General features: G+C 47.5%; 2 protein-coding genes and 1 long non-coding RNA gene across 21 annotated transcripts in view; 2 read left to right on the top strand and 1 right to left on the bottom strand.

The window, feature by feature from the left end:
* Positions 1-6,030, top strand: part of enox1 (ecto-NOX disulfide-thiol exchanger 1) — a 35,513-nt gene extending 29,483 nt beyond the window's left edge. For 6 of the 9 annotated variants that reach the window (XM_047337364.1, XM_047337361.1, XM_047337358.1 and 3 more), the window contains 7 exons: positions 60-198; positions 1,023-1,225; positions 1,666-1,773; positions 2,820-2,897; positions 3,753-3,855; positions 5,008-5,093; positions 5,190-6,030. In XM_047337364.1, the coding sequence (XP_047193320.1) occupies positions 60-198; positions 1,023-1,225; positions 1,666-1,773; positions 2,820-2,897; positions 3,753-3,855; positions 5,008-5,093; positions 5,190-5,321 (849 nt within the window). In that variant the 3' untranslated portion in view covers positions 5,322-6,030. The remainder of the gene's footprint in view (positions 1-59; positions 199-1,022; positions 1,226-1,665; positions 1,774-2,819; positions 2,898-3,752; positions 3,856-5,007; positions 5,094-5,189) is intronic. The other 3 variants (XM_035651245.2, XM_047337359.1, XM_047337360.1) reach the window with 3 other exon arrangements.
* Positions 6,031-8,670: 2,640 nt separating this feature from the next.
* The window catches only part of ttn.2 (titin, tandem duplicate 2), a 188,528-nt gene continuing 174,317 nt past the window's right edge, over positions 8,671-22,881 (bottom strand). For all 11 annotated transcript variants that reach the window (XM_047337112.1, XM_047337113.1, XM_047337114.1 and 8 more), the window contains 15 exons: positions 22,269-22,862; positions 21,888-22,178; positions 21,407-21,706; positions 20,993-21,295; positions 20,606-20,908; positions 20,203-20,471; positions 19,786-20,101; positions 19,364-19,669; positions 18,846-19,145; positions 18,097-18,672; positions 17,474-17,779; positions 17,004-17,386; positions 16,641-16,851; positions 10,791-16,550; positions 8,671-10,035 (listed from right to left, as the gene is read on the bottom strand). In XM_047337112.1, coding sequence (XP_047193068.1) covers positions 9,743-10,035; positions 10,791-16,550; positions 16,641-16,851; positions 17,004-17,386; positions 17,474-17,779; positions 18,097-18,672; positions 18,846-19,145; positions 19,364-19,669; positions 19,786-20,101; positions 20,203-20,471; positions 20,606-20,908; positions 20,993-21,295; positions 21,407-21,706; positions 21,888-22,178; positions 22,269-22,862 — 10,511 coding nt within the window. In that variant the 3' untranslated portion in view covers positions 8,671-9,742. The remainder of the gene's footprint in view (positions 10,036-10,790; positions 16,551-16,640; positions 16,852-17,003; positions 17,387-17,473; positions 17,780-18,096; positions 18,673-18,845; positions 19,146-19,363; positions 19,670-19,785; positions 20,102-20,202; positions 20,472-20,605; positions 20,909-20,992; positions 21,296-21,406; positions 21,707-21,887; positions 22,179-22,268; positions 22,863-22,881) is intronic.
* Positions 18,679-20,975, top strand: LOC118282964. The gene is made up of 5 exons (XR_007032082.1): positions 18,679-19,188; positions 19,381-19,642; positions 19,892-20,427; positions 20,610-20,715; positions 20,834-20,975. It is a non-coding gene; the product is annotated as an uncharacterized LOC118282964 (long non-coding RNA).

Genomic DNA, 22,881 nt, shown 5'->3' with positions numbered 1-22,881 from the left:
TCACTGAACAGCAGGAAACTCTGTTGTTGGTGAAACAAAGTGTGTTGCTGATGTTCCAGGAGCTGAGAGTCGCTCACAGTGAAGAGATCATGGGCATCAGGCGAGAGGAGGAGATGGAGATGTCGGACGACGACCTGGACGAGAATCCGTGTAAGAAGCTGCGAACGCAGGAAAACGGTACCAACGTTTATTTCTCTGGTTTGTGTTTCATATTTAACTTTTCTTTGAAGGTGAGAACATGTTTGTGTCTTAGTCTCTGAGGCTTCATCCACAATAATATGTTTCAGTTTTAAAACTCATCTCTGTTGCTATGGTTACGCCTGGCGTGTGGATACGTGTGAAAACTCCGGCAGACGCCTACATTCTCTTCTGATTGGTTCTTATCAGTCAAAGCGTCGCTAGCACTTCCTGTCAGAAACAGTTCCTCCTCGTCATCGTCGATGTTCCTCCTTCAGAGGAGTTTCTGTTACTAAGCAACCAGCTTCGACTCTTCTTCTTCCTGAGATGATTCAATAGAAATCTGATAGTCCTCCTCCTCCTCCTCCCCCTCTCCTCCTCCTCCTCCTCCTCTTCATTCCCCTCTTCTCCTCCTCCTCCTCCTCCCCCTCTCCTCCTCTCCCCTCTCCTCCTCCCCCTCTCCTCCTCCTCCTCCTCTCCTCCTCCTCCTCCCCCTCTCCCTCTCCCCTCTCCTCCTCCCCCTCTCCTCCTCCTCCTCCTCCTCTTCATTCCCCTCTTCTCCTCCTCCCCCTCTCCCCCTCTCCTCCTCTCCCCTCTCCTCCTCCCCCTCTCCTCCTCCTCCTCCTCTCCTCATCCTCCTCCCCCTCTCCTCCTCTCCCCTCTCCTCCTCATCCCCCTCTCCTCCTCTCCCCTCTCCTCCTCCCCCTCTCCTCCTCCTCCTCCTATCCTCCTCTCCTCCTCTCCCCTCTCCTCCTCCCCCTCTCCTCCTCCTCCTCCTATCCTCCTCTCCTCTCCTCCTCTCCCCTCTCCTCATCCTCCTCCTCCTCTCTCCTCTCCTCCTGCAGGAGTGTGTGATCAGACTCAGTCTCTGCGGGAGGAGAACGACTCTCTGCGTTGGCAGTTGGACTCGTACAGGAACGAGGTGGATCTCCTGAGGAAAGAGCAGAGCAGAGCCGGTTGCCCCGACGACGACCTCACACCGACACACACACACCCTGCAGAGGCTCAGGTGCAGCTGCTGCAGCAGAACATGCTCAACATGCAGCAGGTGAGTTTCTCTTCTTCTCATGTCCTCACTCCCCCATTCAGGTGGAGGTGAGGAGTCCTGTCGTCATGACGACCACTGTTCGGCTGATCGTTACTGTCACTCTGCTGCTATTGGCTGCTGTAACGGCCAATCAGTAATCAATGTCCACCACAGTTCCTCCATAGATTCATGTTTTTACCAGACACATCAGTGGCTCCTCCCACACCAACTGACGTCAGTGGCTCCTCCCACATCCACTGACGTCAGGGGTGCCTACTTTTGGAGCAGCAGAAATGTTTATGCAGTTTTGCAAAACTCGGCATGAGGCTCCTCAGTTTCCTCAGTTTCATTCGCTCTCTCCTCTTCGCTCTCCCTGAAACGGCTCTGACCTCTGATGTCTTTACAAGTCACAAAGATTGTGTTCTATAATAAAAACACGTGTGTGTCTGTTTGTCTTCCAGCAACTTGTGAGTCTGCAGGAGAAGCTGACGAGTAAAGAAGCCGAGCTGGAGCAGGCGAGGGAGGAGCAACGTCTCCTGCAGGGGGAGGTGCTTAGCCTCCGAGACCAGGTGAGTTCTCCGGGAGGAAGCTGTCACGCTGCGTTCACAACAACAGGAGGGAGAGAGATTACTTACACAGATGATGCAATGATGCAAGTAGACGTGAAATTCACAGGCGAATATTCACGGGTCGGATGATGTAATAGACGACCAGTCTCACTTTGTAACATTCATCATTTGTTGAGCTCAGCTCACTCATCAGTACTGAACATTGACACATGTGGTTCCAGACCAACTGCCTCAGTCTGAGGTTACACACACACACACACACACACACACACACACACACACACACACACACACACACACATCAACGCAGCCCTGCACTGATTTAATAAGCATATAAAGGTAGACGTGATGAAAAAAAATATATATTTTTTTCTCTTTCATTTCTTTAAATTTATGTTGATTGTTTTATTCCCATTCTATTCGTATTGTTTCTTGTTCACACTCGACTCATCTTCTCTTCACATGAGAAAACTGAAGAAAAGGTTGAATCAATTACTGACCTCGAATTTTATTTATCTGTTTATCTGGTGTGACAATGTGTCCGTCGATAGACGAGTCTCCTGCAGGTAGAGGTCGGGGGGGGGGGGGGGGGGGGGGGGGTTTAGAGGAGGAAGAGGAGGAGGAGGAGGAAGATGAGGAGGGGAGGTGGAGGAGGAGGAAGAGGAGGAGGAGGAGCAGGAGGAGGAGGAAGATCAGGAGGGGAGGTGGAGGAGGAGGAGGAGCAGGAGGAGGAAGATGAGGAGGGGAGGTGGAGGAGGAGGAGGAGCAGGAGGAGGAAGATGAGGAGGGGAGGTGGAGGAGGAGGAGGAAGAGGAGGAGGAGGAGCAGGAGGAGGAGGAGCAGGGGGAGGAGGAGGAGGAGGAACATGGTTTATTAAAGCTCAGAAACACGAATCCAGGTCGTGTATAAACCTGCACAGAGACAAAGCTCATATCTTCTGTCACGAGCAGTGGGGTATGATGGGAGTTGTAGTCTTCACGTCCGTCAGCTTCTCCTGCATCACAAACGTTCCTTCTCCTCGAACAGAAGCCGATAAACTCCAGAAGAATTTCTCTCCTGTGTCTCTGCAGCTGCTGAACGGTCCTGTGGAGGCGCCAGAGGCCGACGGAGAATCACACGAGAAGGTACGAACTGTTTGTGTGTAGTAACAGTGTGTGTTTGTGTGTAGTAAGAGGTGTTTGTTTGTGTTTGTGTGTATTAACAGTGTGTGTTTGTCTTTGTGTGTATTAACAGTGTGTGTTTGTCTCTGTGTGTATTAACAGTGTGTGTTTGTGTGTAGTAAGAGGTGTTTGTTTGTGTTTGTGTGTATTAACAGTGTGTGTTTGTGTGTAGTAAGAGGTGTTTGTTTGTGTTTGTGTGTATTAACAGTGTATGTTTGTGTGTAGTAAGAGGTGTTTGTTTGTGTTTGTGTGTATTAACAGTGTATGTTTGTGTGTAGTAACAGTGTGTGTTTGTGTGTAGTAACAGTATGTGTTTGTGTGTATTAACAGTGTGTGTTTGTGTATAGTAACAGTGTATGTTTGTGTGTAGTAACAGTGTGTGTTTGTGTTTGTGTGTATTAACAGTGTATGTTTGTGTGTAGTAACAGTGTGTGTTTGTGTGTAGTAACAGTGTATGTTTGTGTGTAGTAAGTGTGTGTTTGTGTGTAGTAACAGTGTGTGTTTGTGTGTAGTAACAGTGTATGTTTGTGTGTAGTAACAGTGTGTGTGTTTGTGTGTAGTAACAGTGTGTGTTTGTGTGTAGTAACAGTGTATGTTTGTGTGTAGTAACAGTGTATGTTTGTGTGTAGTAAGTGTGTGTGTTTGTGTGTAGTAAGTGTGTGTGTTTGTGTGTAGTAACAGTGTGTGTTTGTGTGTAGTAACAGTGTATGTTTGTGTGTAGTAACAGTGTATGTTTGTGTGTAGTAAGTGTGTGTGTTTGTGTGTAGTAAGTGTGTGTGTTTGTGTGTAGTAACAGTGTATGTTTGTGTGTCCTCACAGAGGCTGAACGGTTTTGTTCCTTCGATCTTCCTCGGCAGAGACAGGAGGAGTGAGGTCATCGTGAGGGGCGGAGTCACTTCAGAGAAAGAGGCTCTGCTTCTGGGTAAATATGATGATGATGATGATGTCTTGTCATCTGCTGAACACAATCACTGTAAAAGGCTCATGAGGCCAATGCAAGGTGCAGAGGAGCGGTGTAGTGTGGGAGAACCTGGGCAAGTTGAATACCAACCAGGCCACTGCATTCCGGATGAGCTGCAGAGTCGGAGGTCACATGTGGACAGACCAGCTAGGAGGGAGTCACGGTCGTCAAGACATGAGAAGACAAGAACCTGCACCAACACCTGCGTCGCCTTCTCTGTGAGGAACGGACGAATCGTCCTGATGTTGTGGAGGATGAATCTGAAGGAGAACATCTGGTCGTCCTGAGTCACATCAGCTTCATCACCACAGAGTCTCCATGGTGACGAGAGGTTGTTGGTTGGAGACGTCTTCCCTGGGAGGAGGAGCATCTGGGTCTTGTCCAGATTGAGCTTCAGCCTGAGACTCCCAGTTGTTGAAGAGGAGGATCTGCTGGTTCACTGAGAGGTGGAGCAGGATGATACCAGAGGGAAGGGAGTTCCTCTGTGCAAAAAACATCTGAAAAAGATTTCCAAGAAATTCTGTGAAGGCCGTTAAATTGTGGAGCGTCTCCAGATGAACGGGCGCATTCGGGAACGTTTGGTCACTTTCTCTCTCTGACAGAGATCAAGGAAATCAATATTGTCTGTGCCGGGAACCCCCCCCCCCTGCAGGAACTGACTGGATTCATCATCTCCAGAGGTTTTCATGAAGACTCTCGTCCGTTTGTTTATGACAACGCAGATTAGCTGCTCTGCTGCAGGTTATCACAGTTCACACACACTGAGACTCAAGGTAAGACGATAGGTCACGAGCTCTCAGTCAGGCCACACCCCCTGCTCCTCCAAATATGGTCACTTCTTGTAAAAAAAAACAAACAAGATGGCTCTGGACCAGATGCTACACAGGAGGCTTCAAAATGGCCGCTCTCAAACCAAAGCGACGTCACTGTTGGTCGAGAGTTGATTTTCTACAAAGTGTCCAAAGTATCTGCTGATAGATAAATCACATTCAACTCTATTCTCCTCTAATAAATCAATAAATCTATATTAATATCCACTGCAGCGTTTGTTCACCGATCAGATTGAATTGTTGTCTGTTCTCTGTTTCTCACGACCTTCCTTCTTCATCGCAGGCATCATCTCGACCTTCCTCCACGTTCATCCGTTCGGAGCGAACCTGGAGTATCTGGTGTCGTACATCCAGAGACTGGACTCCAAGGTAGAACATCCACATCCAGTAGTAAACCTCTGTATTAATAACTAATACATAAGTTAAAGTTACCGGATGATACATATTTCCGTTGTCGTCTCTCAGGTGTCGGCGGCGGAGCTGGAGCGCCTCATGGTCCGTCTGCCTGCTGTGTTCAGGCAGGAGCTGAGCGGCGTCGGCGCCACTCTGGAGAAAAGATGGAAGTTCTGCGGCTTCGACAGCCTCGGTTCGGCGTGACACACGAACGACGCACACTGATGTGAAGACACACGCCTCGGACCGTGTGTGTGTGTGATACACAGTGGAGCGTCGGACGCCAGGTGGCGGCGACACAAAGAGACTCACTGACGTCAGAACGAAACAAACTCTGTTTCATCAGAGAATCAACAGAAACAGTGGAAAGAAGAAAGTTAAACCAAAGTTGATCCGTTCACATTTCAAACCAAACCTCGTTTCATTCAGGGTTTCCTGAGGCTCTGCCCACACTGACAAGTTTCAGTTTTAAACTCATCACTGTTGCTACGGTTACGCCTGGCGTCCACAGACTGTTGGAAACACTGCTGCAGACGTTCTCTTCCTGATTGGTTCTTAACAGCGACAGTTTACAGTTGATTTGAGTTGATGTTTTACAGTGTAAATACAGGGGAGGGGGCGGGGCTATTTTATTTACAGATACTGTACGACCCGCTGTTCACTGACAGCAGCAGACGCCATAACTGTATTTAAATTAATATAATTCTCTGACGAGTTTTTCCCTCTGACTGTTCTGACGTCCGCAGATCAGGACGGAGGGATGAAAAAAAGGAAGAGGAGCTTCATCTTTCTGAACATCACAGTTAAAATAAGGAAAGATGATAATGACGTCATTTTGTACCAAAATTCAACAGTTGCGAAGATGCTTTCACTTTGTTTCTTTTTTAAATAAAGATGCTGAAAATCAAACGTAGCAGTAAAAGGTCACTACTGTTGATCCTGCAGCTTAAAAGCGAACGACTCAATAGAATCATAATAAACTCATAAACTGCTTTTTTAATATATTTTTCCATTTGTAATTCTCCAGTTCATGAAGAACTACTTCATTCATCTGAATTGACAATATCTCATTACGAGTGTCTGTATCATTATTATTATTATTATTATTATTATTTGAAAACATGAACAGTGAATCTGTTCATTTCTTCAGTTTAACCTCGTGACATTGATTTAAACTCCATCGGTCACAAACACTGTTCACTCATTTCCTCCTCGTTAGGCGGCGGCAGGCTGTCGCCTCTAATCACCGGGACGTGTCACATTAGTTTTCTTTATGAGATTAATGACAGTAAACTGCTGCAGTTTGTCCAGCGGTGACTGAGGGACGTCGTTCTGCTGCTCCGATAGACACTCACTGTTCGGGGCCGTGCTCTACTTTTCAGGCACCACTTCTGAACACGGTGTCTCGTCCAGCTGCAGTATTAATGTGGACTGCAGGCGGCGTCTCTGTGGACGCCGCACGCTTCATGTCATGGTTTGTTCTCAACATCTGGCAGATGCTTCCTCCTCTGGGTCGCTCTGTTTAGTATCATCACAACATTCTGGACCGGAAGGAACCTCATCACCTGTCTGCAGCACGAGTTCTGACAGGAACTAGAAGATCATATTTTCTCAGAATCCTGCTCCTCACCTAAAAAGACATTAATAATCAGGCTCCATCATATCTGACGGATCATAGTTCATATTATCACAACAGATCACTGTGGTTCTAGAGTCTGTGAGAGGACAACAGGAAGTAGAACCTTCAGCCACCAGGCCCCTCCCCTCTGTCAGGCTCCTCCCCTCTGTAACCAGGAGGCAGACGACATCTCTACATTTAAGATTAGACTTAAAACTTCCTCTTGAATAAAAATTTTAGTTGGAACTGAACCATCTTTAGTGACGCTGCTAGAGGCCGAGACTGCTGGAAGAACTCCCATCATGCATCTCTCTCTCTCTGTATTTACATCAAGTCACTAACTCTGTGTTTCCTCTCTCTCCTGATTCATCGATCTCTGACTCCGGAGCTGCAGGATCCAAATCTGTAACTATTATTATTATTAATAACAAAGTAATTTTATCTGTTAGTGTCAGTATTATTATTGTAATCATAAGAATGAGTCTGATTAAGCTTAAAGCAACGGTTATACATCTGTTCTGTCTCTCACCAACCGGTCACAGCAGATGTTTCACCCACAACAGTCTGATTCTGAAAATTAAATTAAATTAAATTAAATTGCTTCTTATTGAAACTCATCACATTAAAAACATGAAGCTGCTTCTTGTTTCAGGCAGAAAAGTTCATGAGCAGCATCTCGTACAAAGAAAACACAATAACACAAAGCTGCACAACAGTTGCTTAGCAACCTCAGCCTGGTCAGTGTTGGCAGGCGGCAGCGGTCGCCCTCGACGACCAGCGACCTGGAACCTAGAGGCTCCGTCGGATGTCGCCATGACAACGACCGCAGGAGGAAGACAACAACAAACAACAGTTTTAAATCCTCTTCGTCTTCAGCTCTAATTCAGTAATCATCCACAAACATGTGACCTCTGACCTTTACTGGCGTCCTGCTCCTTTTACATCTGAGTTTAGTTTTCAGCCACTGATCGACCTCGCCCCTCAGACAGTGTCTGTCACTGTCACATGACTGATATGAATGATATGACTCATTAACAAACAGTTAGAAACTGACCTGGTTCTGGTCCGTCTGCTGAACTTCTCAAGCTTCTCGTCTGTCACAACAGAACATGGATCTGAATTCACTTTTTCATATTTCATGGGTGTCAAAAACAGAAACTATTCTTAAAATTATCTTTATTGTGTCCAAGTGTGACTGACTAAAGCTTGAAAGAATAAAACCACTGATTTGATATCAACCACACACTGTAGATAAAGACGCCTCCCTGCTCTAAGGATGCACTGCCACCCTGAGGCCACAGGAACAAACTGCAGCGCCCTCTTATGGTAACGTATATTAATATCATTGTAAATAATGTCATCAATATATAGTTTGGTAAATTATAAAGCATGTCAGAGTATAATATGTCATAAAACCTCTTATAACTCATAATAAATGTAATAAAAATGTCAAACTACAGCAGTGAAAAACAATTCAGCCTCAATAACATAATCCATTTTATTAAAATGTTATTTAAGTATATTGTATTTATTCCTTTGGTAAAATGGATTATAACAGATTTACTAAAGGGAATTTTTTGGGGGGAGATTTGAGAATAAAGTTTTAATTTTAGGGAAAAACGGTCGTTATTTAACAATAACAAGTCATAATTTGATGAGAATTTGATGTTCTGCTACTTTTCAGAAGATCAGTGTCGTGTGCGTCAAAATTAAGAATGTGCATCGATTTGTTAATATAATCAGCGCATCATTATTATATATATAAGTACAATATGTATAAATATACCTATGTTCTGTCTGTGATGTAAATGGTGCAGGACACTCAACAGAAGACGTTACTGAATATGAAGCTTATCGTTCATCGAAACCAAATTCTGACATTTTCAACAGAAGCATAAACAAGGAAGGAGACAAATGAGGAGCAAGGAGATGAGGTGCAGTGCTGATAATCATGCTTTATTAAATCAATAACTGGAGAAAAACTCAAGGAGGCTGCGAAAATAGTCAACGCTACAACTCTAACTTCAATCACACCAAACCGCCAGGCGACTCGCAGGTTTGTTTCGGCATGTATACATACATGTGTACATGTATACATATACGTATACATGTACACATATTGAATACGTTTGCTTGGCGGGGCCCAGCTTGACTCACAGGTGAACTTCTAAAAACTAAGACAAAAACACACTGCAGACCTCCAAGAGGAAGCTCTGCCTCTGCAAACGAGCAACGGACGGACTATGGCCTCAAGTGATTGGCCAGGTTGGTGGAACGACCGCGGAGCCCGAGCAAGCGGTCGTCTGCCAGAAGCAGAGCACAAAACAAAAAAAAGAAACTTGGTGCTCAGGGAGTGCAGGCCGCTCGCACTGTGAGCATGTCATGAAAATGGCGGTATGACATAATCAGTCGGAGCACGAGGTCCAGTCGTCCTGCTTACATGAGGGTAAATGCAAACAGCAGTCAGGACCTCACGCTCTCGTCACCGTGCTGCTGCTCTCGCTCTGCAGCAACATCATCGTTCAGTCTCTTAGAGGAAACGTCGGCAGGGAGCCTCTCTACCTGCCGAGGCCGACTTAACACGTCAACGTATCGTTGAGGCACAGAGTTTAGTTTCTCAGTTCAACAGGGTATTCGTTCCTTGGGAAACTTTCTCCTGTTGAACCACATTAAGTTTCATTCTGTTTCAGTTCATATTATTGTCATAAATAACAATGCATACATTTCCCATAACCGTTCAATTCGGCTATATACATTATGTACATGTCACAGAAAAAACAAGGATCAAACATCCTGTCATAGTTATCCAATATGGCACATTTTATAACAACGTTAGACTCAAGTCTAGTTTGGCATAAATTAATGTCAAGTTTGGTACAAAAATAGTTCATATTTACAAGAACAGAAATTGAGATCTTTATCAAGTCGATTATTTCGCTCAATTAATAAATATAAGTCAAGGAAGTAGAGAAAAGGGGAAGATTAGATCTTTGGATCTTGTTTTTTTTTACACTGATCGAATGCTAATGTGAACTGTCGCTGTGTCGGAGCCGAGCTCGTTGGACAGTTTGAGGGTGTAGGTTCCAGCGTCTTCCTCTTTCACCCCGGTGATGATGAGGGTGGTCAGGTCCTCCGTGGTCTCGATGTGGAAGCGTCCACCGGCAGTCACCTCGATGGTTTTGCCGTCGCGGGACCACTCGATGTGTTTGGCGTCACCGGAGAAGGCACAGGCTACCGTCAGGACTTTTCCCGGTTCAATGCTGATGTCCTCCGGCAGAGCCTCGATCCTGGGAGCAGAACCTGGAAAACCGGAGCGTGAACGTCAGGGACCAGTTTGTTTTCTCTTTGGTCAGTGAACAGATTGTGAAAGACTTTGTTTTTCTTAGTGAAATCTGGATCATTCATTATTTTTACCTTCGACCTTGGACAATGAGGTTGTGTTTTCAACCCTGTCTGTCTGTGTCTCTGTCTGTCGGTCTGTGTGTCTGTCTCTCTGTCTGTGTCTCTGTCTGTCTGCTTGTCTATCTTTGTCTCTGTCTGTCTGTGTCTCTCTCTGTCTGTCTGTCTTTGTCTCTGTCTGTCGGTCTGTGTGTCTGTCTCTCTGTCTGTGTGTCTGTCTGTCTGTGTCTGTGTCTGTGTCGGTCTTTCTGCCTTTGTCTATGTCTGTGTCTCTGTCTGTCTGTGTCTCTGTGTGTCTGTCTGTCTGTCATAGATCTGGACAAAGGAGCGGGGCCAGAAATGTTGATCTCTGTCTTTAACATTGTGAGATTGTTGGTGTTTTTGTGAGGCATCATGATGTCACGTGACATGACATCATCACGTGACATCATGATGGTGAGCAAGTATCGACCGTCTCCTGACGAGTGATTTCAGGTGCAGTGGGGGAGGAGGAGAAGCTTTGGGCCTTGGCAGAGGTTTGCGCTCTACTGCGTGACATTCTAGTTAGAATCTCATTTCAAGAAATCGACTATTTGCTGAATAAGTGTGGAGACTAAATGAGCTCTAACTTTACAAGGACAAGAACTACCACAATTCCTTGAAGAAGGTTTTCTTACCAATTGCTCTGAATGAGGATCCCTCCATGTGGGAGGCCATCTCCGTGAGGCTGCTGGAGCTCATTGCATAAGACTCGGACGCCATTGAGGACATGCTGGACATGGACATGGTCTCAAACTTCATCTCAGCTGCCATGCTGCTGAAAGAGCTGGACTCCATCATGGATGACATCATGGCCTGCTGGGTGGAGGAAGAAAAGGAGGATGTCTCCTCCATCGTGTGGATTTCTTTCTTCATCATCATGGATGAGGCCTCAGAGACTTCAGCTGTAACTTGACTCAGGGCCTTGGAAGGTTTCGGAGTCGGGGATTTGACAGTGGGTGGAGACACAACCCTTTTAGGGGACATGGTTGGAGGAGGAGACTTCATCCTGGGAGGTGATTTGATTCCCTCTGGCTCAGGGGACTTCAACGCCCTGGGGGATTTGATCCCTGGAGGCTCCGGGGACTTGATGCCTCTCAGTGTTTTTATTCCAGCAGGTTCTGGGGACTTCACTCCTCTTGGTGTTTTGAGTCCTGCAGGTTCTGGAGATTTGACACCACGAGGAGTTTTTACTTCCTCTGGGACGGGGGACTTCACTCTCTCTGGAGACTTAATTGGTGCTGGTGACTTGAGTCTGGGCTCTGGGGATTTTATACCCCGCGGAGACTTGACTCCTTCAGGTTCAGGAGATTTGACGCTCGGAGCTGGTGATTTTAAGCTGGGTGCAGGAGAGGGTGAGGAAGGCACAGGAGACTTGATGCTCCGAGGAGATTTAATTCCCTCTGGTTCAGGAGACTTCACACTCGGTGTGTGTGACTTAACACTTGGAGTGGGAGATGTTACACGTGGTTCTGGGGATTTTACACTTGGAGTTGGTGATTTAACTGAAGGCTCGGGGGACGTGATGCTGGGTTCAGGTGACTTTACACTGGGAACAGGAGAAGTTATGGAGGGGGCAGGTGATGTGATTGAAGGCTCTGGTGACTTTACAGATGGTTCAGGGGATTTGACAGCTTTAACTTCTTCTTTAGGAGCTGCTCTGTGAATGGTTAAAGTGAAGTGAGCCTCCTGTCTGCCTGCCGAATTCTCTACCACCACAGTGTAACTGCCCTCATCTGAGGCTGTCACAGAGGAAATCTCCAGGCTGGACTTGTACTGAGTTGTGGTGACCTGGACATGGTGGGATGAGACCAGAGTTCTGCTATCGTGCATCCATGTGACACTGGGTGCAGGCTCCCCGTCGATATCACAGGAGAATCTGGCGGTCTCTCCCTCTTCAATGGTCACAGACTGAGGCTTGGTGAGGATTCTGGCTGCAAGAGAAGGCTTCACCTTGTGGACAGAAACTTCCTCAGCAACAACAGCAGCAGCAGCAACAGCAGCAGCAGCAGAGGATGACTTCAGTTTGAATTCAGATGTGGTGTGCTTCCCAGATAGAGAAAATTTCTCTGATGAGTAGGAGGAGCCAGATGACAGGTAGTCAGCGGAGGCAGATTTGATAGATGAATCGTACCTCTCAGCAGAGGAGTACCTCTCAGAGGAGGCAGCGTATCTTTCACGTGAGACAACCTCATGTGTCTCTGTTAACTTAGACTTGCTCTCCTCTACCTCAAAGTGGGTCTGGGAGGCATAGCCAGTTTTGAAGTGAGATGTGTGATAGTGGTCAATTCGAGTTACTTCAGGGACGTATAGTTTGGGAACATCTTCATCTTTGCGGCGAGAGGAGAAGGTAGTGTAGCCACCACCTGACACATCCAAGGTGGCATAGTCCGATGCCTCTCCCTTAGAGTTGGAGCAGACACAGCGGTATGTGCCACTGTCCTCTTCCTGGCAGTCGAGGATGCTGATGGACAGAACACCACTCATGTTGCTGAAAACATATTTCTCGCTGCTTTCAGAGATTGCAGTTCCATTATGGAGCCATTTGATCTCGGCTTCCGGCTTGGTTTGGATGTTCAGCGTGAATTTGGTGTCTTGACCAACTGGTATGCGATGAGAGCGCATCCTGACAGTCACACGTGGAGCGTGGTCAAGGCTGAAAGGTGTCTGGCTAACTACCTGATATTTCCTCTCAGATTTGAGAGCAGCTTTTCTGGCCTCGTAGCGGGACATGATGTCAAAGCGGGCAGATCGCTCAAACTTCGAGGATGAGCGGGATGACCTCTCAGCCGATCTGATGGGGCTGGGGGAACGGGGACGGGTCCTCTCTGGGGTGGGGGACCTCCTCTCCACTATCTGTCCCTCTACTTCCACGGGAAGCCTGACACGTGTTGGTCTAATCAGCTCAGAGACAGGACGCATCAGCTCAATGTATGTGGGAGACAATGACCTCCTCCTCCTCATGAACTGAGAAACAGTACGTTTTTTCTTTGTCTCAGCAACTTCGACCTCCTGCCTCCACTCTTCACGTTCCATGGCACGCTGCTCAATGCGGACAGGGCTTCCAGCAGGAGAGGCAGAAAAGCCGAGCTCCAGTTCATCCTCCAGTGTCATTTTCTCCTCCTCTGTTCTCCTCATGGAAAGGTAGTCGTCTACAGGCATCAGCAGCTCCTCATCACTAAAGTCTCCCAGAGATCTCCTCCTGGATCTGAAGGATACCTCAGATTCTGGAGAGGGTGAACGGCGTGCAGGCCTGACGGTCTCCAGATCGTCCAGACTGAGTTTTGGAATACGCCATCTTGGTCTGTACTGATCAGTGATTCGTGGGAGGGGCATGACATAGAACTGTTCCCACCTGGACAGGCGAATACGTCTCTGTCTCTTCTGCACAATCTTCTCCATCCTCTCTGGAATCTCATACTGGTCTTTCAGCTTTCTGTACCACTTCATATCCGAGAGAGGCACAAACTGTTTGATTGTCTTGTCTTCATCCAGGACTCTTGGATCGTGAACTAAAGGCTCAGGTATCTCATATGGCATGAAGATCCTCCTCTCCTCTTCCAGTTTCTTGGTCTCAGACATCTCCACTGTGATGTCAAACTCACCCTCAATGTTCTTGGTACTCACTGCAGGTTTGTACATCTCTGCAGCAAATTTGAGGGCTTCCTGGGCCGTGGGGTTAAAAGGTACAAGCTCCTGAGTGGCAACAATTCGTTGAGCCATCTTGTTAGTCTTTTCAATTTGTTTCCGAATGTGTCTGTATTTCTCCTCCTCGCTCTTATACTCTCTCCTGGTATAAGTAAGGCGGTCGACCTTCAGAGTTGCCTGGCAGCTTGCAGAGCCAGCAGAGTTGCTTGCAGTGACCTTGTACAAACCGGAGTCCTCAAGCAGAGTCTCTCTGACATGCAGGACATGGTAATCAACATCCTCCTGTATGACGACAACCTTGGGACCAAACTCTAGTGGATGGCCATCCTTCTTCCATTTCAGAGTGGGAACTGGGATTCCTGAGACTCTGAGTTCGAAACGGACACTTTGTCCCTCAGTGCACTCAACATTAGCCAGGAGACGTTTGAACATGGGCCTCATAGTTTCCTCCATCACAGGATGAGGTGTTACAGTGAGACGGGCCTTGCAGCTGTCTTCTCCAAACTTGTTGTGGGCCATGACAGTGTATTCAGCATCATCATTCATGTCCAGGTTGTGAATCAACAGCTGGTACAGACCCTTATCACTGGTGAATGTGTACTTGCTGTCATCATCACCTGGCTTGATTCTCTCTCCGTTCTTAAGCCAAGCTACATGAGGCTCTGGGTGCACAGTAATTGTTACACCAAAGCGGACATCTTCGCCAATGTAGGCAGTGCTGTTGTAGAGAGGCAAGGTGAACTCAGGTGGTCTCTGCAGAAGTTTAGTCTTGTCAACTCTCTTCCTCAGCTTCTTGATGGAGCGGCTGATATAGTGCTCTCTGATGCCTCTAACTGTATCAACAAAGAGCTCTCCATAAGCACTGTCTTCTCCATCATCACTCACCACCTTGCATCTGTACACACCATCATCACTCTCTTCGATGTCCTTTACATAGATGCTGGCAAAACCGTTACTGTAAGTGATCTCATACTTGGGGCTTGGGTGTAGCTGACGGTTCCCGAAGTACCAGGACACCTGTGTGCTCTTGTCATAGTTGGCAATGCTACATGTGAATCGGACATGGCCACCTTCCTCAGCTGAGCCATGAATGACGGGACCAGCGCGAAGGCCATGGTACTCGGTTCCAATCTTCACTTTACCAACAGCCAATCCTCTCTGGTTCTTAAAGGCGCCACCATAAGCCACACGAGCTGCTGATACGATAGTGTCTGTCCTCTTCACCAGGGTCTGGTAGTACCTTCTGTGTCTCAGTGTTCTAATGATCTTGTTGCTGACATGCTCAATCTTCATCTTGAGCCATGGGTGCTCCAGAGCCTCATGGGCTGTCATACGGAGCTTCCTGTCCTTGACTAGGAGTCTGTCCACAAAGTCCATAGCCTCCAGGCTGATGTCTTTAAATGCTTCACTGTCAAAGATGTACTCACAGTTGGAGATGTTCTCAATCATCTTTGTAGTCGACTCTGCCGCAAATGGATTCAGGCCACTGAGCAGAACATAGGCCATAACACCGACAGACCACATATCAGTGGCTGTTGTGATTAAGTCATGGTGGTGGACCTCAGGAGCACAGTACTCTGGAGCTGAGAATGGCATTCTGATGTTTTCTCCTGGCACCAGCAGCCTAGCCTGGCCCATCTCAATAATCTTTAATGTGGTGCTTTTCCTTGTGGTGTAGACAATGTTGTCTGGGCGAATATCAAAGTGGCCAAAGTTGTGGCTATGCAAGAACTTGAGGGCAAAGCAGACTTGTCTCAGGTAGCGAACAATCTCCTGCTCTGTAAGCTCAAAGTTGCTGGTGCCGAGGCGCTCAAAGATGTCAACTCCAGAAATGAATTCAAAGATCAGGATAATTTCCTCCATACTTTCAAAGTATTCATGCAGGTAAATGATATTCTGGTGCCGTGCTACGTTGAGGGCCTCAATTTCCCGAAGAACCAACTCGCGGTCAGTTCCTTTAACCTTGATGAACTTAGCCATGAAGGTCTTCTTCGTGGCAATCTCAATGCAGCGATGGACCGCTCCAAACTGGCAACGAGCAAGCTCCTCAGAGATGGTGTATTTAGAGGACAGCTCCTTCACCTTGTAGAATAGAGCTTCTTCCTTGGTGATCTCTCTGGTTTCGTCCACTTCCTCATCATAGTTCCTAATCACAGATGTGTCTTCCTTTGTCGTGATGGGCTCGGTTGGGTCAGAAGGAGGGCTCAGACCAAACTCGTTCTCTGCAATGACACGGAACTGGTATTTGGTCTTTCCAAATATGTTTATGATTGTGATGCTGCAGTCAGCGGTCTGTCCAGCACGGATCCACCTGTCAGCAGAAGTGGGACACTTCTCCACAATGTAGCTAATGATGTCACTACCGCCGTCACTGGCAGGGGGCTCCCAGGTCAAGGTGATGGAGTCGCGTGCAATGTCACTGACCACGAGTCCCTTTGGAGCATCAGGTATGTCGGCCACGTTCACCTCGATGGTTTGCTTGTCCATTCCGAATCTGTTCTTTGCAGTGATAATGTAGAATCCATTATCTCTCCTCTGTACTCCCTTCTGGAATACCAGGGAGGTGAAAGACCTGGTGGTGATGACTTGGTGATGAGGAGAGTTGGAGAGGATCTCCTGACCCTTTTGCCAAGTGATTGCTGGCTCAGGCTTGCCAGAGATGGGGATCTTGATGGTGATGTGAGCACCACGGACAGCATGGACTGCTCCCATTCCCTGGAGCTCTTTGGGCAGGTGAATCTTAGCAGGAACTGGAATTAAAATAAAACCCCCCCAATACATTAGGTTGTTATCTAATATAATTTCTATTTAAATAATTAAACCAAAAATAGGTTCATTACCTTCCACCTCCAGGTTGGCTGTTGTAGAGATAGATCCAGAGGAGTTGGTAGCCCTGATTTGATAAACTGTGGCATCGTTCTCATCAGCAGCTGTGATGACGAGCTGGTAGTAGCCTCCCTTGAACTCCTGGGCTTTGATCTTGGTTCCATCTGCCTGGATCTCCTTTCCACTGCGATACCATTTCACCACAGGCTTTGGATATCCCACCACCTTGTCATAGCAAAATAATCAAGTTAGATAATGTACTGAAAAAAACTTAACACATTTCTTTTCTTTTCAATGTCTAAGTATCTACCACGGTTGGATCTTAGCAGGAACTGGAATTGAAACAATTAAATCTTGTGTTTTTCAAAGCTTAGTACCTTAGTAACAAAGGTGGCATTGGCTTGGTATTTGACAGTCATGTCCCTGATCTCCTCCCTGAAGACGGGAGCACGGGGAGACTGGTCAGACTTGGGGATGATGGGAGCAGAGATCTCACTCCAGTCGCTCTCACCACCCGCGTTCTCACACTTGACATGGAACTCATACTCGAAGCCCTCAATCAAGCCTGTGACCTCGTAACTGGTCTCCACGATCTTCTTAGAGGTTACTGATATCCACTTGTTCTGCTTCTTCTCACGTTTCTCCAGGTAGTAGTTTGAGATTTTAGCTCCACCGTCGCTGCTCGGAGGCTTCCAGCAGACAACACACGACTCCTTGGAGGAGCTGAGAATGAAGGGCTGCTGTGGGATGCCTGGTTTTTCTGAAAAACAAACAGGGAATGTTACTGCAGCACTCTATATTGTGGCTGCACAAGCCAAAATGGTAAAGAAAATATGGGTGGACTTACCGAATGGACTCTTGATGATGACCACTGATGGGATTTCCAGAGGCTCGCTGACTCCGTGCTGGTTCTGGGCAGAGACTCTGAAGTAGTAGCCAGCGCTCTCTATCAGGTTGGGGACCCGGCAGGTAGTGCCAGAGACGGAGGAGGACACCAGATGCCACTGCTCACCTTCTTTGGCTTCGCGCTTCTCCACAATGTAGTTTGAGATCATGGAGCCACCGTCATCCTTGGGAACCTTCCAGCTGATGACAACTGAGCTCTTCAGCAGGGCATCAATGACCATCGGACCCTCAGGGATGCAGGGTTTATCTGGACAAACCAAAGGATGGAATGAGTAACAACTTTTCTTTTAAAGACATACATGCAGATGTAGAACAGTTATTTGTTGGATGAAACAAGAAATAAAATCACAACTGTAACTACTAGCATTTAACCACTAATATTTACTAACTATAAGACATAGACTTAACATAGACCTTTTATGTTTTTAATTCAAATAGCAAGCAATACAGTTAAGTTTTTTCATCACAGATAAGACTGATGTCTTCAAAGGAAAGCTGTATTTTTTTGAAATTTGAAATGACTATATTTGGGAGAACTTCTTGCTCTTGGTAGTCGGGTTTTACCTTGGATTTCAACACGTAACACAGTGTCAATGGTTCCGAACCCATTGCTGAGCTGCACCTTATAGCAGCCAGCATTTGTCTTCCTCTGGACGTTCCTTACCACCAGGTGGGTGTAGCTTTCTGTATTTTCAATGATCACATTCTCTGACGCATTCAGAGGCTTCTTGCCATAGAACCACATGATCTTGGGAATTGGACGACCAATGTAGATGACATGCAGGCGGAGGCTGGTGCCAGCCCCGGCAGAGTACTTCTCCTTCAGAGGGAAGCCAGGGTGGAACTGGGGAGCTGCTTGTAGGCGCAGTTTGCCACTGGTTTCAATCTCTCCGGCCTCATTGATGGCCCTGCAGGTGTACAGGCCCTCGTCTTCTTGCTCGTCTGTAAGTATGCTGAGGGAGTGGTTACGGCCATCTGAACTTGTCTTGTACTTGCGGCTCTGAATCAACTCCTTGCCGAAGCGGTACCACTTGATCTCAGGCAGGGGTCTGCCAATAATGCCACAGGTCAGAGTGCCTGACTCGCCAAGCTTGGTGGTTACGTCTTGGATCTCTTCCTTCAAGGCTGGAGCCTCACCAACTGCAGGAAAGGTTCAGCAAAGTTTCATTAAAATCAATATTCATTATGCTCTTTGTAAAATGTATACAATATTTTTTTTCATTCCTGATGATATAACTTCAGACCATACTGTATAAAACCCAGGTCACATCACAAATTCTGTTTGATGGGATATAAGATCTGCATCAGCTCACCGCTCAGTTTGGTCTTGATGCCCATTGGCGTACGACGAGGTCGGCTGAGTCCAGCCTCATTCTCAGCAAAGATTCTAAACTCGTATTCCTGTGCCTCCATTAAGCCACCCATGGTGAACTGGCGATCCTTGGAGCGCTCCTTGTGGCATTTCTTCCAGGCACTTTCCCCTGCCTGCCTGAACTCAATCCAGTAGCCCAGAATCTCCTTGCCTCCGTCATGCTCGGGCCTGAGCCAGTGGATGGTGATGCAGTCTTTGGTGATGGAGATGATGTCGATCTCTCCTGGCTGGCTGGGTTTGTCTATAAGGAATGAACAAAAGGAGCGTAGAAAAAAAGACACTAAGTAATGATATTGTATGATAGGAGCAAAATCAGTTCTTGGATTAATTCTACAATATCGCAAATAAACGTAACTCATGCTCAGAGAAAAAAAGCTACTTTCAGATTTGCTGTGTCTCTTCAACTTATTCAACACAGTTTTATCATTTTGTTCATGCAGAATCATAACATTAACTCACCGAATGGTTCTTTACAGACAACAGACTCTGAAACAGGACCAGGCTCACTCTGCCCAATGTCGTTCTGAGCCACGACTCTGAACATGTACTCTGCATCGGGGATGAGACCTGTGACATTGTACATGGTTGTGGTGATGTGGGTCTTGTTGTGGCGGACCCACTTCTCTGTGGACACCTCCCTCCTTTCCACATAGTATCCTGTGACGCGAGAGCCACCGTCATCCCGGGGGCGGGACCAGGACAGAGCCACTGTAGACTTGGTCACGTCCATGATCTCTGGTGGGTTGCTGGGGGGTTCTGGTGGGCCTGGAGGTGAAGCATGTCGTAATTTAATTCAATAGTTACTTGTGTTCAAGGTTTATTTATAATCATAACATAGCAATGTGCCTATGAGAAAAATCACAGAGAGTATCAATACTCACAAAGTGGAGTCTTTGGCATGACAGCCTCATCAGACTTGAGAGATCTGCTGACACCAAACTGGTTCTCAGCGGAAACCTTGAAGTGATACTGCACATTCTCCTTCAGGCCCTTCACCACCAGAGAATTCTCGGCCACCCGGGAGTCAACTGTACACCAGGCGGCCTTGGGTACCTCTCGCCTTTCCACGATGTATCCCAGGATGTCAGAACCACCATCATCTGAAGGTGTTCTCCAGCTGACTCGCACTGATCTGGCCTGAATGTCGTCAAACTCCAGAGGGCCTTCTGGGACATCAGGGCGACCGATCACCTTCACCTAGAGGAGGAGGACATACATAGAACGTTAAGTATCAACCATTCCAAGAAAATGTGTTCAAGTGTATTTTATTTCACTGTCAATTCAGACAAGCTGGTCACCTTGATGTACACAGCCTTCCTGCCGCATTTGTTCTCCAGCACCAGGTCGTAGGTACCAGTGTCATCTTTGTGTGCCTCTTTGATGACCAGCTCAGTGACGTCATCGTGGGTGGCGATCATGGCGCGATGGGAGATGTCACGACCGTCCTTGGTCCACTTGCATGTAGGGATGGGTTTACCCTTGATAGGTACAGACAGATGGATGACTCCGCCCTGTCGCACCACGTAGGCCTCCTCATATTTACGATCAAGCTCATAGTTGGGATAATCTGGAGATGACACAGATCAATTTTTTGTCACATCAATGACAGATTCAGGTGCTAGAGAAATAAATAATACAGAATAAGCATCTTGTTTTTTTGACAGTCGAATCAGACTGTAAATTATTATTTTTTTCTCCTACCCAGCATTTCCTGGACTTTAACCACTCCAGGAATCTCGGCGGGCTCTCCGGTACCACCAGCGTTGCAGGCGATGACCCTGAATTTGTACTCTGCACCCTGAGGCATGTGGGTGAGTGTGTACTCGCACATCTTGGTTGGTGTAGTGTTGCACAGTGTCCATTCCACCTGGTCCACCTTCTGCATCTCGATGAAGTAGCCAGTGATCACAGCACCACCCTCCTCTTCAGGTGGCGACCAAGCCAGAGAGACCGAAGTCCTGGTGCTGTCCGTGACCCGGGCCTGGACTGGAGTTCCTGGAGGCTCTGTTCAACAAAACATGGAGACATTTGGTAAAAATACTGACATCAGACTAATCAACAATAGGTGGTGTTGGTTTTGTCACGTACCAATGGGATCCATGGCAACAGTGATGGCGGAGCTCTCGCTGGGTTTCCCGACTCCTCTGGAGTTAATGGCAGTGACACGGTATTCGTACTCCACGCACTCGATCAGGCCGGAGGAGCGGTACCTGGTCATGGTGACGGGGTTCTTGCTGATCTTCATCCACCTGTCAGAATGGGCCTCCTTACGTTCAATTATGTATCCAGCAATGGTGGAGCCACCATTGTCCTCAGGTGGTTGCCAGGTCAGGGTCATGCCCTCGTGGGTGATGTCAAGCACCTCTGGTCTGCTGGGTGGTCCAGGGATGGCTACACAGGAAAACAGATGAATTACTGTTTGTTATCACAGGAAGCACATGAATAAACAAGACGATACACAGACAACAGGAAGACCACGCTGTTGATGGGAAGAGAACTCACTCTTGGCGCTTTTGCACTCCACCACCTCCGACTGCAGGAAGCCACCAATGCCGAAGCGATTCATGGCGGCAACGCGGAACACATACTCTGTTCCCTCTGTGAGTCTGGTGAACTTGAAGCAGGGTCGCGTTACTGACTCTGAGACAGTGAACCAGCCTGGCCGGTGGGCATCACGCTGCTCCACCACGTAGCCACTGACATTGGCCCCACCGTCCTTCTCTGGAAGTTCCCAGCTGGCCGTCACCGACACGCCGTCAACCTCCTCAATCTTCATTGGACCAACTGGGATACCAGGTTTGTCTGGACGAACACAAGGAGGTCGCGCTTAGAAATCTTTCAGTTGAATTGTACTTATTGTAATAAATCATTTGAATGTTATGATCACAGACACTGACTTATTAATGGTTGCTACATATTCTGGCCTCTAATCTGTCACATCTTATTTGTGTATGAACTAATTTTGTTCAGAGAGTCTACTTACCAAGCACAATGACCTTGATGACCTCTGTTGCCATGCCGATGGCGTTCTTCACCTGCAGCGTGTAGCTTCCCGTGTCATTGATTGTGGTCTCACGTATGACGAGGTGGGTGTATTTGTCGTTACTGTCGATCTTGATGCGGTCCAGGCTGTCCTTCAACTGGACACCAGTGAAGAACCAGGAGCAGACTGGCAACGGTCTGGCTTTTATGGGGATGTTGAGGTCGATGGGTTTGCCGCGGTGCACGTGGACAATCTTCTGAGGGATGCTGGTCATGTCAATCTTGGGCATCACTGGAATATACAGGAGATATGTGATGTGTTGATTGTATTTTAGGTAGTTTTATTCGCAGTATGAGTGATTGTGTTGATGTGAGTTCTTACCCTTAATCTCCTGGATTGTGATTGGAGTGACAATGTCCATGGGCTCGCTGGCTCCCCTGCTGTTGGTGGCTCGGATTCTGAACACGTACTTGTCATTCTCCGTCAGGGATTGGATGGTGTGCTGGGACACGGAGGCCTTGGGTGTCGCCACGGTGGCCCACCTGTCTGAGCCAACTTTGCAGGCTTCGATGACATAGCCCGTCAGCCTGCTGCCTCCGTCGTGCACTGGCTTCTCCCAGAGCAGTGTGACTGAAGACTTGGTGACATCGACCATCTGGAGATCCAGAGGCACCGACGGCACCTCGCACACCAGCACCGACTCAGACGTCTCGCAGGGCTCACCAACACCATAGATGTTCTCTGGCAGGACTCTGAAGAAGTAGTGCACACCCTCCTCCAGACCAGTGATCCTGAACAGGGTCTTTCTGCACTCAGTGGTGACGGTTTTATACGACTTCATGTTGGCTTCACGCTTCTCTATAATGTAGTTGCTGACGTGAGCGCCACCGTCAATGCTCGGAACATCCCAAGTGATCACGACGGACTCCTTGGTGTAGTCCTTCACCTTCACAGAACTCGGGGGACCAGGAGTATCTGTGGGAAGGAGAAAAGT

This window comes from Scophthalmus maximus, chromosome 14, assembly GCF_022379125.1.
Source record: "Scophthalmus maximus strain ysfricsl-2021 chromosome 14, ASM2237912v1, whole genome shotgun sequence".
NCBI classification, from domain to species: domain Eukaryota; kingdom Metazoa; phylum Chordata; class Actinopteri; order Pleuronectiformes; family Scophthalmidae; genus Scophthalmus; species Scophthalmus maximus.
The sequence above is the reverse complement of the archived record's forward strand: the minus strand, read 5'-3'. Positions and strand labels throughout refer to the sequence as shown.